General features: G+C 40.2%; 1 protein-coding gene across 1 annotated transcript in view; it reads left to right on the top strand.

The window, feature by feature from the left end:
- Nucleotides 1-17,726, top strand: part of LOC132488463 (formin-2-like) — a 328,380-nt gene that overhangs the window by 267,011 nt on the left and 43,643 nt on the right. The window contains exon 18 of the mRNA XM_060096653.1: nucleotides 8,992-9,043. Coding sequence (XP_059952636.1) covers nucleotides 8,992-9,043 — 52 coding nt within the window. The remainder of the gene's footprint in view (nucleotides 1-8,991; nucleotides 9,044-17,726) is intronic.

Raw genomic sequence — 17,726 nt, 5'->3', positions numbered from 1 at the left:
GTTGAGCATCCTTTCATGTGTTTGTTGGCAATCTGTATGTCTTCTCTGGAGAAATGTCTATTTAGGCCTTCTGCCCAATTTTGGATTGGGTTTGTGTTTTTGATATTGAGCTGCATGAGCTGCTTGTACATTTTGGAGATTAATCCTTTGTAAATTGCTTCATTTGTAAATATTTTCTCCCATTCTGAGGGTTGTCTTTTCATCTTGTTTATGGTTTCCTTTGCTGTGCAAAATTTTGAAGTTTCATTAGGTCCCATTTGTTTATTTTTGTTTATATTTCCATTTCTCTAGTACGTGGGTCAAAAAGGATCTTGCTGTGATTTATGTCATGGAGTGTTCTGCCTATGTTTTCCTCTAAGACTTTAATAGTGTCTGGCCTTACATTTAGGTCTTTAATCCATTTTGAGTTTATTATTGTGTATGGTGTGAGGGAGTGTTCTAATTTCATTCTTTTACATGTAGCTGTCCAGTTTTCCCAGCACCACTTATTGAAGCGGCTGTCTTTTCTCAATTGTATATTCTTGCCTCCTTTATCAAAGATAAGGTGGCCATATGTGCATGGCTTTATCTCTGGGCTTTCTATCCTCTTCTGTTGATCTATATTTCTGTTTTTGCGGCAGTACTATACTGTCTTGATTACTGTAGCTTCGTAGTAGAGTCTGAAGTCAGGGAGCCTGATTCCTTCAGCTCCGTTTCTCTTTCTCAAGATTGCTTTGCCTATTCAGGGTCTTCTGTGTTACCATAAAAATTGTGAAATTTTTTGTTCTAGTTCTGTGAAAAATGCCAGTTGTAGTTCGATAAGGATTGCATTGAATCTGTAGATTGCTTTGGGTAGTAGAGTGATTTTCACAATGTTGATTCTTCCAATCCAAGAACATGGTATATCTGTCCATCTGTTTGTATCATCTTTAATTTCTTTCATCAGTGTCTTATAATTTTCTGCATACAGGTATTTTATCGCCTTAGGTAGGTTTATTCCTAGATATTATGTTCTTTTTGTTGCAATGGTAAATGGGAGTATTTTCTCAATTTCACTTCCAGATTTTTCATCATTAGTGTATAGGACTGCAAGCAATTTCTGTGCATTAATTTTGTATCCTGGTACTTTACCAAATTCATTGATTAGCTCTAGCAGTTTTCTGGTAGCATCTTTAGGATTCTCTATGCATAGTATCATGTCATCTGCAAACAGTGACAGCTTTACTTCTTCTTTTCCGATTTGGATTCCTTTTATTTCTATTTCTTCTCTGATTGCTGTGGCTAAAACTTCCAAAAGTATGTTGAATAATATTGGTGAGAGTGGGCAACCTTGTCTTGTTCCTGATCTTAGTGGAAATGGTCTCAGTTTTTCACCATTGAGGACGATGTTGACTGTGGGTTTGTCATATATGGCCTTTCTTATGTTGCAGTCAGTTCCCTCTATGCCTACTTTCTGGAGGGTTTTTATCATAAATTGGTGTTGAATTTTGTCGAAAGCTTTCTCTGCAGCTAATGAGATGATCACATGGTTTTTCTCCTTCAATTTGTTAATATGGTGTATCACATTGATTGATTTGCGTATATTGAAGAATCCTTGCATTCCTGGGATAAATCCCGCTGGATCATGGTGTATGATCCTTTTCATGTGCTGTTGGATTCTGTTTGCCAGTATTTTGTTGGGGATTTTTGCATCTATGTTTACCAGTGATATTGGCCTGTAGTTTTTTTTCTTTGTGACATCTTTGTCTGGTTTTGGTATCAGGGTGATGGTGGCCTCATAGAATGAGTTTGGGGATGTTCCTCCCTCTGCTATATTTTGGAAGAGTTTGAGAAAGATAGGTGTTAGCTCTTCTCTAAATGTTTTATAGAATTAGCCTGTGGAGCCATCTGTCCTGGGGTTTTCTTTTTTGGAAGATTTTTAATCACAGTTTCAATTTCAGTGCTTGTGATTGTTCTGTTCATATTTACTATTTCTTCCTGGTTCAGTCTCGGAAGGTTGTGCTTTTCTATGAATTTGTCTCTTTCTTCCAGGTTGTCCATTTTATTGGCATATAGTTGCTTGCAGTAATCTCTCATGATCCTTTGTTTTTCTCCAGTGTCAGTTGTTACTTCTCCTTTTGTTTTTTTTGCAGTATGCAGGCCTCTCACTGTTGTGGCCTCTCCCATTGTGGAGCACAGGCTCCGGAGACGCAGGCTCAGCAGCCATGGCTCACGGGCCCAGCCGCTCCGTGGCATGTGGCATCTTCCCGGACCGGGGCACGAACCCGTGTCCCCTGCATTGGCAGGCATACTCTCAACGTCTGCACCACCAGGGAAGCCCACTTCTCCTTTTTCATTACTAATTTTATTGATTTGAGTCTTCTCACTTTTTTTCTTGTTGAGCCTGGCTCATGGTTTATCAATTTTGTTTATCTTCTCAAAGAACCCACTTATAGTTTTATTGATCTTTGCTATCATTTCCTTCCTTTCTTTTTCATTTATTTCTGATCTGATCTTTATGATTTCTTTCCTTCTGCTAACTTTGTTGTTGTTGTTGTTGTTGTTCTTTCTCTAATTGCTTTATGTATAAGGTTAGGTTGTTTATTTGAGATGTTTCCTGTTTCTTAAGGTAGGATTATATTGCTATAAACTTCCCTCTTAGAACTGCTTTTGCTGCATCCCATAGCTTTTGGGTCGTCATGTGTTCATTGGCATTTGTTTCTAGGTATTTTTTTATTTCTTCTTTGATTTCTTCAGTGATCTCTTGTTTATTAAGTAGTGTATTGTTTAGCCTCCATGTGTTTGTATTTTTTATAGATTTTTTCCTGTAATTGATATCTAGTCTCATAGCATTGTGGTTGGAAAAGATACTTGATACAATTTCAGTTTTCTTAAATTTGCCATGGCTTGATTTGTGCCCCAAGATATGATCTATCCTGGAGAATGTTCCATGACCACTTGAGAAGAAAGTGTATTCTGTTGTTTTGGGATGGAATGTCCTATAAATACCAATTAAGTCCATCTTGTTTACTGTATCATTTAAAGCTTGTGTTTCCTTATTTATTTTCATTTTGGATGATGTGTCCATTGGTGAAAGTGGGGTGTTAAAGTCCCCTACTATGACTGTGTTACTGTCGATTTCCCCTTTTATGGCTGTTAGCATTTGCCTCGTGTATTGAGGGGCTCGTATGTTGGGTGCCTAAATATTCAGAATTGTTATATCTTATTCTTAGATTGATGCCTTGATCACTATGTAGTGTCCTTTTTTGACTCTTGTAATAGTCTTTGTTTAAAAGTCTATTTGGTCTGATATGAGAATTGGTACTCCAGCTTTCTTTTGATTTCCATTTGTATGCAATATCTTTTTCCATCCCCTTACTTTCAGTCTGTATGTGTCCCTAGGTCTGAAGTAGGTCTCTTGTAGACAGCATATATATGGGTCTTGTTTTTGTATCCATTCAGCCAGTCTGTGTCTTTTGGTGGGAGCATTTAATCCATTTACATTTAAGGAAATTATCGATATGTATGTTCCTATTCCCATTTTCTTATTTGTTTTAGGTTTGTTATTGTAGGTCTTTTCCTTCTGTTTCTTGCCTAGAGAAGTTTCTTTAGCATTTGTTGTAAAGCTGGTTTGATGATGCTGAACTCTCTCAGCTTTTGCTTGTCTGTAAATGTTTTAATTTCTCCATCAAATCTTAATGAGATCCTTGCTGGGTAGAGTAATCTTGGTTGTAGGTTTTTCTCCTTCATCACTTTAAGTATGTTCTGCCACTCCCTTCTGGCTTGCAGAGTTTCTGCTGAAAGATCAGCTCTTAACCTTATGGGGATTCCCTTATGTGTTATTTGTTGTTTTTCCCTTGCTGCTTTTAATATGTTTTCTTCATATTTTATGTTTGATAGTTTGATTAATATGTATCTTGGAGTGTTTCTCCTTGGATTTATCCTGTATGGGACTCTCTCTGCTTCCTGGACTGATTAACTATGTACTTTCCCATATTAGGGAAGTTTTCCACTATAATCTCTTCCAATATTTTCTCAGTCCCTTTCGTTTTCTCTTCTTCTTCTGGGACCCCTATAATTTGAATGTTGGTGCATTCAGTGTTGTCTCAGAGGTCTCTGAGACTGTCCTCAATACTTTTCATTTTTTTCCCTTTATTCTGCTCTGCAGTAGTCATTTCCACTATTTTATCTTGCAGGTCATTTATCCGTTCTTCTGCCTCAGTTATTCTGCTATTGATCCCTTCTAGAGAATTTTAAATTTCATTTATTGTGTTGCTCATCACTGTTTGTTAGCTCTTTAGTTCTTGTAGGTCCTTGTTAAACGTTTCTTGTAATTTCTCCATTGTATTTCAAAGATTTTGGATCATCTTTTCTATCATTATTCTGAATACTTTTTCAGGTAGACTGCCTATTTCCTCTTCATTTGTTAGGTCTGGTGGGTTTTAACCTTGCTCCTTCATCTGCTGTGTGTTTTTCTGTCTTCTCATTTTTCTTATATTACTGTGTTTGGGGTCTCCTTCTTGCAGGCTGCAGGTTTGTAGTTCCTGTTGTTTTTGGTGTTTGTCCCCAGTGGCTAAGGTTGGTTCAGTGGGTTGTGTAGGTTTCCTGGTGGAGGGGACTAGTGCCTGTGTTCTTGTGGATGAGGCTGGATCTTGTCTTTCTGGTGGGCAGGTCCATGTCTGTTGGTGTGTTTTGGGGTGTGTGTGGCCTTATTATGATTTTAGGCAGGCTCTCTTCTAATGGGTGGGGTTGTGTTCCTGTCTTGCTAATTGTTTGGCATAGGGTGTCCAACATTGGAGCTTGCTGGTCGTTGATTGGAGCTGGGTCTTGGTGTTGAGATGGAGATCGCTGGGAGATTTACCCCGTTTGATATTATGTGGAGCTGGGAGGTCTCTTGTGGACCAGTGTCCTGAACTTGGCTCTCCCACCTCTGAGGCACAGCACTGATGCCTGGCCGGAACACCAAGAGCGTGTTATCCACATGGCTCAGAATAAAAGGGAGAAGAAGGAAAGAAAAAGAAAGAAAGAAAGAGAGGGAGAAAGAGAGAGAGAGAGAGAGAGAGAGAGAAAGGAAGGAAGGAGATAAAGTTATGAAAGAAAAAATACTTATTAAAAATATTTTTAAAGTAATTTTAAAAAAGGAAAGAGAGAAGAGTGCAATGAAACCAAAAAACAAATCCACTAATGATAACAAGTGCTAAAAACTATATATTAAGAAAAAAGAACCCTAGGACAAATGGTAAAGGCAAAGCTATACAGACAAATCACACACAGAAGCACACACATACACACAGAAAAAAAGAAAAAGGGAAAAAATATATATATATATCCTTGCTCCCAAAGTACACCTCCTCAGTCTGGGATGATTCGTTGTCTATTCAGGTGTTCCACAGATGCAGGGTACATCAAGTTGATTGTGCTGCTTTAATCCGCTGCTTCTGAGGCTGCTGGGAGAGATTTCCCTTTCTCTTCCCTGTTCTCACAGCTTCCAGGGTTCAGCTTTGGATCTGGCCCCGCCTCTGTGTGTAGGTTGCCTGAGGGCATCTCTTCTTCGCTCAGACAGGACGGGGTTAAAGGAACAGCCGCTTCGGGGACTCTGGCTCACTCAGGCCGGGAGGAGGGAGGGGCACAGAGTGCGGGGCGAGCCTGCGGCGGCAGAGGCCGGCGTGATGTTGCACCAGCCTGAGGCGCGCCGTGCATTCTCCCGAGGAAGTTGTCCCTGGATCCCGGGCCCCCGGCAGTGGCGGGCTGCACAGGCTCCCAGGAGGGGAGGTGTGGACAGTGACCTGTTCTTGCACACAGGCTTCTTGGTGGTTGCAGCAGCAGCCTTAGCGTCCCATGTCCGTCTCGGGGGTCCACGCTGATAGCCGCGGCTCGCCCCCGTCTCTGCAGCTCCTTTAAGCGGCGCTCTGAATCCCCTCTCCTCGCGCACCAGGTAACAAAGAGGGAAGAAAAAGTCTCTTGCCTCTTCGGCAGCTCCAGGCTTTTCCCGGACTCCCTCCCAGCTAGCCGTGGTGCACTGGCCCCCTGCAGGCTGTGTTCAGGCCACCAACCCCAGTCCTCTCCCTGCGCTCCGACACCGAAGCCCGAGCCTCAGCTCCCAGCCCCGCCCACCCCGGCAGGTGAGCAGACAAGCCTCTCGGGCTGGTGAGTGCTGGTCGGCACCGATCCTCTGTGCGGGAATCTCTCCACTGTGCCCTCCGCACCCCTGTTGCTGTGCTCTCCTCTGCGGCTCTGAAGCTTTCCGCCTCCGCCACCCGCAGTCTCCGCCCGTGAAAGGGCTTCTAGTGTGTGGAAACCTTTCCTCCTTCACGGCTCCCTCCCACTGGTGCAGGTCCCGTCCCTATTCTTTGTCTCTGGATTTTCTTTTTTCTTTTGCCCTACCCAGGTACGTGGGGAGTTTCTTGCCTTTGGGGAGGTCTGAGGTCTTCTGCCAGCGTTCAGTGGGTGTTCTGTAGGAGCTGTTCCACATGTAGATGTATTTCTGATATATTTGTGGGGAGCAAGATGATTTCCACGTCTTACTCTTCCGCCATCTTGAAGCTCCTCCCCTGTTGGCCTATTTTAAATGTTTTTTTAGGTATCCTACAGTTAGCAATTGTCATGAACAAACGAGAAGGCTGCCATCCCCATTTGAAATGTTAAAAAAGAAATGATCTGTGTGCTATAAAGAAAGGGAAAATGAATGTTACTTTAAGTAGTAATTTGCATACTTTGGTATAATAAACTATCAATAGAAGATTATAAATATGTAAGAAAATGCTGCTAAAAGTAACACTGGCTTTCAAAACTAGTCAGAAAGCCCTCTGTGCCATTAGAAATTAACTGAAAATAATTTTTATGTTTCTGAAAAAATAGGTCAGAGAATGAAATAATTAGCGATTGGAAGTTTGCGTGGTTTATAGGAAATAACTTTATTTATATGTCATGTTCCATTTTTGCTTGAAAACCTGAACATCACTTTAGGAATTTCAAGAGCTTGAGATCCAGCATTTTCAAAGAACATTTATTTAGTCCCTACTAACTTTTGGGGGCACTATGCTAAATATTTTATGTATGTTAACAGATTAATCTATTTACCTAAGATTACAAAGCTAATTTCCGTGGCAGAATCAGAAGTAGAACACAGATTTCTGGAATCTAATTTTAGGGTGTTTTAAATTTCATATGTCATTTACTTGATGGTTCTAAAATAGTCCAGAAATTTTCTTCCTTTCTCAGTCTTAATCTCTATATTTTACAAAAGAAAAAAAAAGACACAGGCAGTTGGGAGAATGTCCTTCCTGAAAATGGTAATCATTGTGGTGCTTTGTTATTTTCCCTTAAACTTTCTGTGGTTCTAGAATTACTTACGGAAGCCAACCATTTTCATGCTAAGCAGCCCAGAGCAGGTTTTGTAAGAAAATATATTAACATTGGAGACTTTTCAAAGTGAAGTCATGGAACATTTATTCTGTTTCTTAATATAACTAATGATTGACCTGTGGATTTATGTAAACACTCTAAAGAACAAAAGGGGAAAGGGGGAAAAATCTCTGCTGCCAGCTCCAAGGATCCCTGTTAAATTCAGACAGTCACGGATGTAGAAAACAAACTTATGTTTACCAGGGTGTAAAGGAGGGAGGGATAAATTGGGAGACTGGGGTTGACATATATACACTATTATATATAAAATAGATAACTAATAAGGACCTACTGTACAGCACAGGGAACTCTACTCAATACTCCATAATGACCTACATGGGAAAAGAATCTAGAAAACAGTGGATACATATATGTGTTTAACTGACTCACTTCACTGTACAGCAGAAACTAACACAACATTGTAAGTCAACTATACTCCAATAAAAATTTAAAAAAAAACACTGGCACAGTCCTGCAGAGAGGGGCCACACAACACTCCACAGTGGCTGTGCAGACATTGTGAAGACCTTCAAACATAGAGTAACCAGCCCAAGCTGATGACTGTTTAAGTCCTGATGGAGACTGACAGTTCCAAGGGACCAGGGGTTTGCTTCCATTCACAGCTCCAATTTTTAGAATCAGTTTGCGCTGCTCCTCTTTGTCTTCTAATTTCTCCAAATAGCCGTGAGTGTTACTCAAAGGGGAATGGTTATGAAAAGACAACTTATTTCACTAGCTCCAGAGTCTTTTTCATTGATTTTTAAACTTTTTGTCCAGTAGCTCAGTGATGTTCAAACTGATCATTAGTGAAGCATGAAATCAACTTAGTGGCTACATTTTGAGATCTAATGGAATAGGCTAAAAATATTAACATTGTGAGAAGTAGGAGTATTTTTGAAGCTTTCATGTCAAATACATGTGTATGAACTAATACGTAAATTCCTAGAATGCTTACTGGTCAAAAAATGTGAAGGTCACTGCCATACATATATTATATGATGGGAGTTTCTGTGTTATTTTAAATAATTTTAAAATAGTGGTGTAATCTCTTTCCCAAATTTGATCTTTGGGTTTGTGTCCGGCTACCATTCTTTATTTTTAGACAAATCTAATAGCAAATAAATGCATGCACTGTCATCTCATCACTTGGAATTAGTAGAAAGTGTTAGTATTTTATCTTACATCTGCATGGAAATAATCCCTGGATCTGTTCACTTGTGATCTGGTGTGGAGAGCACTGGTGAAGAAGGTCACAAACCATTTTTATTTAGGTTTTTTTACTTGGTTTTTGTACCTTTGCTTGAGAGAATTATTTTCAACCAATTATTGACATTTAAATCCTTGACAAACAAATTTGATGTGAATATCAAGTTTTCTAGTGTTTCGTTTTCTCAGGTTAATGTGACTGATCTAAAGAAATTACTTAGAAAGTAGTATTAGCTTAATGAAAATTAAATATAACCTGTTCAATCATATCTCTTCATAGATTTAAAATAAACTTCTGTCTGGAGTACCTTAGTGTTAATAATGTGTTAAAATATATTTCATATTATTTGGATCTGTTTTGTTTGAGATGGTTATAACCATTTATCATTTATCTCATCTCGTTTTCTTTTCTTACATTTTCAGCTAAAATTGACCAAGAAGCGGAGGAGAACTCACTGACAGAGACTCATAAATGGTGAGCAATTGTTTTCTTTCAATGTTTGTTCTCAGAGTTGACTTAGAAAGTGCTTAGTGTGCTTCAGTTCAAGGAGTCAATCATTAGCTCAATTTTTATTCTCAAGCATAAAAGAGAAAGAAACTAATTCAATATGCACTTTGATGATACATTGGATTTCTGGCTTTTATTTTATAACTCTGGTTGACATATAAATCTGTTAAGTATCCAATTATTGTGACTAGCTTAGCACCTTCTCTATAGAATAGGATTTAGTGCTGTAGAAATATAAGAGAAAGGAAGACAGCAGGAACCTATCTCAAGAAAAAAGGGTGAAGGGTTTGGTTATAGGACACTATTGAGTTTCCACAGCTGGGCCGGCACCCTGAGTTCCCCTTGCATAACCCTTACTTCCAGAATGGAGGTTTGCAATCATGGGTGAGCGTAGAAAAGTATCTCAGAAATCTCTCTGCTTCTCTGCATCATCTTCTCCACTTCTTCCTCTCTGTGCTAGTCAGGCTTCTCCAGAAAACAGAGCCCATAGGTGTGTGTGTGTCTGTGTGTCAGTGTGTGTGGTGTGTGGGGGGTGTCTGTGGTGTGTGCAGGATGTGTGTGTGGTGTGTGGGGAGTGTGTGTGTCTGTGTGTATGGTGTATGTCTGTGTGGGGGGTGTGTGTGTGTGGTGTGTGTATGAGGTGTGTGTGGGGTATGTGTGTGGTGTGTGTGTATCTGTGTGTGTGGTGTGTGTGGGGTATGTGTGGGGTGTGTGGGGAGTGTGGGGGGGTGTCTCTGTGTGTGGTGTGTGTCTGTGTGTGTGGGGGGGGTGTGGGGGTGGGATGTCTGTGTGTGAGGTGTGTGTGGGGTATGTGTTTGTGTGTGTGTGTGTGTGTGTGTGTGCACACCTACAGAGAGAGAGAGATTGATTTTAAGGAATTGGCTCACAACAGGCGGGAAATTCTGCATGTTGCTGATGTTACAATCTTGAGTTGGAAAGCATTCTGGAGACAGAATTCCTTCCTATTTGGGTAACCAGTCTTTTTTTCTTAATTCCCTCAACTAGATTGGATGAGGCCCATCCTCATTATGGAGGGTCATCTGCTTTTCTCAAAGTCTACTGATTTAAACATTAATCACATCTAAAAAATACCTTCACAACAACATCTACACTGGTGTTTGACCCCAGACCAGTTACGACAGCCCAACCAAGCTGACACGTAAAATTAACCATCACAGTCGTTAAAGAAATTTGATTACTCCTGAGGGGAAAATGTTGATAAAAGAGGTTCTTTGCTATTACTTTATGAGGCAAGATCCCATATGTCTGTGAACAGATATCACATACATAATAGTTGTATTGGAGGCAAATTGGTAAACAGAATTGGCCAGTTTCTATCAAAGCAAAAACCGAGGTGAAGACCTTAAATTATAACAAGCAGGAATTTCAGTTAATTGTATGAAAGGAATTCTGGCTAAGGGCAAAGCTGTTAATAAAAGAGTCATCTTTATAATTTAGATAATTAACTCTGAAATTCAAAAATAAAAGTAAGAATTATGGATCCTGTGAAACATTCCTAAAAGAACTAAGTCTCTGTACCATTTCTGTAGCAATGCTGCATGACCTGGACATCAGTCAGTAGTAATTCTCTGCAGGAGGCGGTGTGGCCCTGGCCTGTCGTGTGTGATGGCTGTACCTTGGGGTCCAAACCCTAACCCCGGGACAGCAGTGACTACTTGGCGAGGGAGAGATGTCAGGGAAGAAGACGTTATCCTCTACCCTTCTAGTTTCTTCTGGCTGGTCTAAGAATTAAACTGACGTGAGACAGATTAACAGGAGAAAATCACAGAAAAGTTTAATAACAAGTATACATGGGAGAGACCCAGGAAAACTTAAATACCGCCTTCAGCTAAAGACAAAAGAGGATGTTCCGGTGGTACTGGTTTAGGACTTCAGAGGGGAGGGAGGCAATTCACAAGGAGACAGAAAAGCAGATGCTTGCTCAACCAGTGTTTGCTGAGCCAGCAGAGATGACGGGCCCAGAGTGTACTGGTGTGCAGGCCCTGCCAAGAGCTGCCCCCCCACCCCCATATTCTTGCAGATACCTCTGCTGAAAGCTCTATTCCAGCAGCAAACCCTCTATCTAAGTTCTTTAGGCAGTTAGGGGCAAGGTCAGAGTTTCTTCCTGAGTGTTTTGGTCCTTGATTGTTTTCAGCTAGAAATAATCCACATGCCCAAGAGACATTCTGGGGTGGCCCCTGCAGAATTAAGTCAGATAGTGTTTGCCAGATGCTGAGCACTTAGTAAGTGACTAATATGTTAATTGCTATGTTATTTTCACATTATTATCCTAATCAGAGATTACAAAATGTTGGGTGGTGGAAGCAGAAAGCAGAGTCAGATTTCAGAATCAGGTGTGTGTTTATGTGTGCGTTCTGTGTTCCTCACTGTCTCTGCTGAATCTGGGATTGGGCCACCTGGAAGCATTATTAGAGCATAGATTTTGGTGTCAGATCTGTGTATCTGCACCCACTCCAAACTGCTGGAGCTGTGTCTCCAAGGATTTACCATAACTTTTGAATCCGTGTCCTTATCTGTGAAATAAACAATACACAGATGGTGAGTGTGTAGAGATCAGCTCAGAATAATTAAATTTTCCGAGTTAAATATATGTGTAGGAACCTGCCTACCACGGGTTTTTCAAAATCTCCTTCTTTTGGATTCACCCAAACACTTAAGCTTGGGAGACTGATTTCCAGAGTGAACTCTCTTCCCAACTAACAACGATTTCATTGGATAAAAGGATATAAAACAATAACTTAACATTTCTAAAACACGTTCTAAAGGCCTCCAGCTAATAGGAAATCATTCATTCAAGAAAATCTGCTACATCTTGGTGAGAACAGAAGGTGGTGGCATCTGAGCCACGGCCGTGGATGCCCCTTGGGCCTCGGGGCAGACTGTCCTCCCCCGGCTGGGCCCAGCCCTCCAGCCGCTGTGTGCTGAGAAGTCCTGCTCTAGGCAAGCGTGTGCAGAGGATGGGGCTCCCTTCCTCAATGCACCCCCGGCTGACAGGGTGAGGCCCTCCCTCCTCTGGAAAGGGGGCTCCTGCAGAGCGGCTTGGGGTCCCCGCTGGGGCATGTAGGCCAGTGCCCTCCTCTGGCTTCAGCTCCCGTGCGGAGCACAGAGATCCTGTCCACAGCGTTGCAGCTCCGTCTGAGGGGACCGACTCTATTGGAACAGAGTATAGTTCCTTGTAGGTCCTTGATTTTTATCTATTTTATATATAGTAGTGTGTATATATTAATTCCAAACTCCTAATTTATCTCTCCCCCTCACTTTCCCCTTTGGCAACTATAAGTTTGTTTTCTATGTCTGTGGGTCTATTTTTGTTTTGAATATAAGTGCATTTGTATCATTTTTTTTAGATTGCACATATAAGTGATATCATATTATATTTGTCTTTCTCTGTCTGGCTTGTGTCACTTAGTATGATAATCTCTAGGTCCATCCCTGTTGCTGCAAATAGCATTATTTCATTCTTTTTTATGGCTGAGTAATAGTCCATCTTATATATGTACCACATCTTCTTTATCCATTCATCCATCAGTGGACATTTAGGTTGCTTCCATCTCCTGACTATTGTAAACATTGCTGTGATGAACATTGAGGTGCGTATATTCAAATTATGGTTTTCTCTGTATATATGCCCAGGAGTGGGATTGCAGGATCCTATAGTAGCTCTATTTTTAGATTATTAAGGAACCCCTGTACTCTTTTCCATAGTGGCGGCACCAATTTACATTCCCATCAAAAGTGTAGGAGGGTTCCCTTTTCTCCACACCCTGTCCAGCATTTATTGTTCGTAGATTTTCTGATGATGGCCATTCTGACCAGTGTGAGTTGGTACCTCGTTGTAGTTTTGATTTGCATTTCTCTAATAATTAGAGATGAGGAGTATCTTTTCATGTGCCTTTTGGCCACCTTTATGTCATCTTTAGGGAAATATCTATTTAGATCTTCTGCCCATTTTTTGATTGGGTTCTTTGTTTTTTTGATATTGAGCTGTATGAGCTGTTTGTATATTTTAGAGATTAATCCCTTGTCAGTGTATCATTTGCAAATATTTTATCCCATTCTGTAGGCTGTCTTTTTGTTTTGTTTATCATTTCCTTTGCTATGCAAAAGCTTTTAAGTTTAATTAGGTCCCACTTGTTTATGTTTGCTTTTATTTCCTTTGCTTTAGGAGACAGATCCAAAAAGATATTGCCACAGTTTATGTCAAAGAGTGGCCTGCCTGTGTTTTCCTCTAGGAGTATAATGGTTTCTGGTATTACATTTAGGCCTTTAATTGATATTGAGTTTATTTTTGCGTGTGGTATAAGACAATGCTGTAATTTCATTCTATTTTTTTTTACATCTTTATTGGAGTATAATTGCTTTACAATGGTGTGTTAGTTTCTGCTTTATAACAAAGTGAATCAGTTATACATATACATATGTTCCCATATCTCTTCCCTCCTGCGTCTCCCTCCCTCCCACCCTCCCTATCCCACCCCTCTAGGTGGTCACAAAGCACCGAGCTGATCTCCCTGTGCTATGCGGCTGCTTCCCACTAGCTATCTGTTTTACGTTTGGTAGTGTATATATGTCCATGCCACTCTCTCGCTTTGTCACAGCTTACCCTTCCCCCTCCCCATATCCTCAAGTCCATTCTCTAGTAGGTCTGTGTCTTTATTACTGTCTTACCCATAGGTTCTTCATGACATTTTTTTTCTTAAATTCCATATATATGTGTTAGCATATGGTATTTGTCTTTCTCTTTCTGACTTACTTCACTCTGTATGACAGACTCTAGGTCCATCCACCTCATAACAAATAGCTCGATTTTGTTTCTTTTTATGGCTGAGTAATATTCCATTGTATATATGTGCCACATCTTCTTTATCCATTCATCTGATGATGGACACTTAGGTTGTTTCCATCTCCGGGCTATTGTAAATAGAGCTGCAACGAACATTTTGCTACATGATTCTTTTTGAATTATGGTTTTCTCAGGATATATGTCCAGTAGTGGGATTGCTGGGTCATATGGTAGTTCTATTTGTAGTTTTTTAAGGAACCTCCATACTGTTCTCCATAGTGGCTGTACCAATTCACATTCCCACCAGCAGTGCAAGAGTGTTCCTTTTTCTCCACACCCTCTCCAGCATTTATTGTTTCTAGATTTTTTGATGATGGCCATTCTGACTGGTGTGAGATGATATCTCATTGTAGTTTTGATTTGCATTTCTCTAATGATTAATGATGTTGAGCATTCTTTCATGTCTGTATATCTTCTGTGGAGAAATGTCTATTTAGGTCTTCTGCCCATTTTTGGATTGGGTTGTTTGTTATTTTGTTATTGAGCTGCATGAGCTGCTTATAAATTTTGGAGATTAATCCTTTGTCAGTTGCTTCATTTGCAAATATTTTCTCCCATTCTGAGGGTTGTCTTTTGGCCTTGTTTATGGTTTCCTTTGCTGTGCAAAAACTTTGAAGTTTCATTAAGTCCCATTTGTTTATTTTTGTTTTTATTTCCATTTCTCTAGGAGGTGGGTCAAAAAGGATCTTGCTGTGATTCATGTCATAGATTGCTCTGTCTATGTTTTCCTCTAAGAGTTTGATAGTTTCTGGCCTTACATTTAGGTCTTTAATCCATTTTGAGCTTATTTTTGTGTATGGTGTTAGGGAGTGATCTAATCTCATACTTTTACATGTACCTGTCCATTTTTCCCAGCACCACTTATTGAAGAGGCTGTCTTTTCTCCAGTGTATATTCCTGCCTCCTTTATCAAAGATAAGGTGACCATATGTACGTGGGTTTATCTCTGGGCTTTCTATCCTGCTCCATTGATCTATATTTCTGTTTTTGTGCCAGTACCATACTGTATTGATTACTGTAGCTTTGTAGTATGGTCTGAAGTCAGGGAGCCTGCTTCCTCCAGCTCCATTTTTCGTTCTCAAGATTGCTTTGGCTATTCGGGGTCTTTTGTGTTTCCATACAAATTGTGAAATTTTTTGTTCTAGTTCTTTGAAAAATGCCAGTGGTAGTTTGATAGGGATTGCATTGAATCTGTAGATTGCTTTGGGTAGTATAGTAGAGTCATTTTGACAATGTTGATTCTTCCAATCCAAGAACATGGTATATCTCTCCATGTATTTCTATCATCTTTAATTTCTTTCATCAAAGGACAGTCTCTTCAATAAGTGGTGCTGGGAAAACTGGATAGGGACATGTAAAAGTATGAGATTAGATCACTCCCTAACACCATACACAAAAATAAGCTCAAAATGGATTAAAGACCTAAATGTAAGGCCAGACACTGTCAAACTCTTAGAGGAAAACATAGGCAGAACACTCTATGACATAAATCACAGCAAGATCCTTTTTGACCCACCTCCTAGAGAAATGGAAATAAAGACAAAAATAAACACATGGGACCTAATGAAACTTAAAAGCTTTTGCACAACAAAGGAAACCATAAACAAGACCAAAAGACAACCCTCAGAATGGGAGAAAATATTTGTAAATGAAGCAAGTGACAAAGGATTAATCTCCAAAATTTATAAGCAGCTCATGCAGCTCAATAGCAAAAAAACAAACAACCCAATCCAAAAATGGGCAGAAGACCTAAATAGACATTTCTCCACAGAAGATATACAGACTGCCAACAAACACATGAAAGGATGCTCAACATCTTTGCTCGTTAGAGAAATGCAAATCAAAACTACAATGAGATATCATCTCACACCAGTCAGAATGGCCATCATCAAAAAATCTAGAAACAATAAATGCTGGAGAGGGTGTGGAAAAAAAGGAACACTCTTGCACTGCTGGTGGGAATGTGAATTGGTACAGCCACTATGGAGCACGGTATGGAGGTTCCTTAAAAAACTACAAATAGAACTACCATATGACCCAGCAATCCCACTACTGGGCATATACCCTGAGAAAACCATAATTCAAAAAGAGACATGTACCAAAATGTTCATAGCAGCCCTATTTACAATAGCCCAGAGATGGAAACAACCTAAGTGTCCATCATCAGATGAATGGGTAAAGAAGATGTGGCACATATATACAATGGAATATTACTCAGCCATAAAAAGAAATGAAATTGAGCTATTTGTAATGAGGTGGATGGACCTAGAGTCTGTCATACAGAGTGAAGTAAGTCAGAAAGAGAAAGACAAATACTGTATGCTGACACATATATATGGAATTTAAGAAAAAAAAAATGTCATGAAGAACATAGGGGTAAGACAGGAATAAAGACACAGACCTACTAGAAAATGGACTTGAGGATATGGGGTGGGGGAAGGGTAAGCTGTGACAAAGTGAAAGAGCGGCATGGACATATATACACTACCAAACGTAAGGTAGATAGCTAGTGGGAAGCAGCCGCATAGCACAGGGAGATCAGCTCGGTGCTTTGTGACCCCCTGGAGGGGTGGGATAGGGAGCGTGGGAGGATGACGCAAAAGGGTGGGGATATGGGAACATATGTATATGTATAACTGATTAAATTTGTTATAAAGCAAAAAAAAAAAAATTCTTTCATCAGTGTCTTATACTTTTCTGCAAACAGGTCTTTTGTCTCCTTAGGTAGTTTTTTTTTTTTTTTTTGCGGTACGCGGGCCTCTCACTGTTGTGGCCTCTCCCACTGCGGAGCACAGGCTCCGGACGCGCAGGCTTAGCGGCCCAGCCGCTCTGCTGCATGTGGGATCCTCCCGGACCAGGGCACGAACCCGTGTCCTCTGCATCGGCAGGCAGACTCTCAACCACTGTGCCACTAGGGAAGCCCTCCTTAGGTAGTTTTATTCCTAGATATTTTATTCTTTTTGTTGCAGTGGTAAATGGGAGTGTTTTCTTGATTTCTCTTTCAGATTTTTCATCATTAGTGTATAGGAATGCCAGAGATTTCTGTGCATTCATTTTGTATCCTGCAACTTTACCAAATTCATTGATTAGCTCTAGTAGTTTTCTGGTAGCATCTTTAGGATTTTCTATGTATAGTATCATGTCATCTGCAAACAGTGACAGCTTTACTTCTTCTTTTCCAATTTGGATTCCTTTTATTTCCTTTTCTTCTCTGATTGCTGTGGCTAAAACTTCAAAACTCTTATGTTGAATAAGAGTGGTGAGAGTGGGCAACGTCGTCTTGTTCCTGATCGTAGTAGAAATGCTTTCAGTTTTTCACCGTTGAGGACAATGTTGGCTGTGGGTTTGTCATATATGGTCTTTATGATGTTGAGGAACGTTCCCTCTATGCCTACTTTCTGCAGGGTTTTTATCATAAATGGGTGTTGAATTTTGTCGAAAGCTTTCTCTGTATCTATCGAGATGATCATATGGTTTTTCCCCTTCAATTTGTTAATATGGTGTATCACGTTGATTGATTTGCGTATATTGAAGAATCCTTGCATTCCTGGAATAAACCCCTTGATCATGGTGCATGATCCTTTTCATGTGCTGTTGGATTCTGTTTGCTAGTATTTTGTTGAGGACTTTTGCATCTATGTTCATCAGTGATATTAGCCTGTAGTTTTCTTTTTTTGTGACATCCTTGTCTGGTTTTGGTAGCAGGGTGATGGTGTCCTTGTAGAATGAGTTTCGGAGTATTCCTCCCTCTGCTATATTTTGGAAGAGTTTGAGAAGGATAGGTGT

This window comes from Mesoplodon densirostris, chromosome 1 (genome assembly GCF_025265405.1).
Source record: "Mesoplodon densirostris isolate mMesDen1 chromosome 1, mMesDen1 primary haplotype, whole genome shotgun sequence".
NCBI lineage: Eukaryota > Metazoa > Chordata > Mammalia > Artiodactyla > Ziphiidae > Mesoplodon > Mesoplodon densirostris.
The sequence above is the reverse complement of the archived record's forward strand: the minus strand, read 5'-3'. Positions and strand labels throughout refer to the sequence as shown.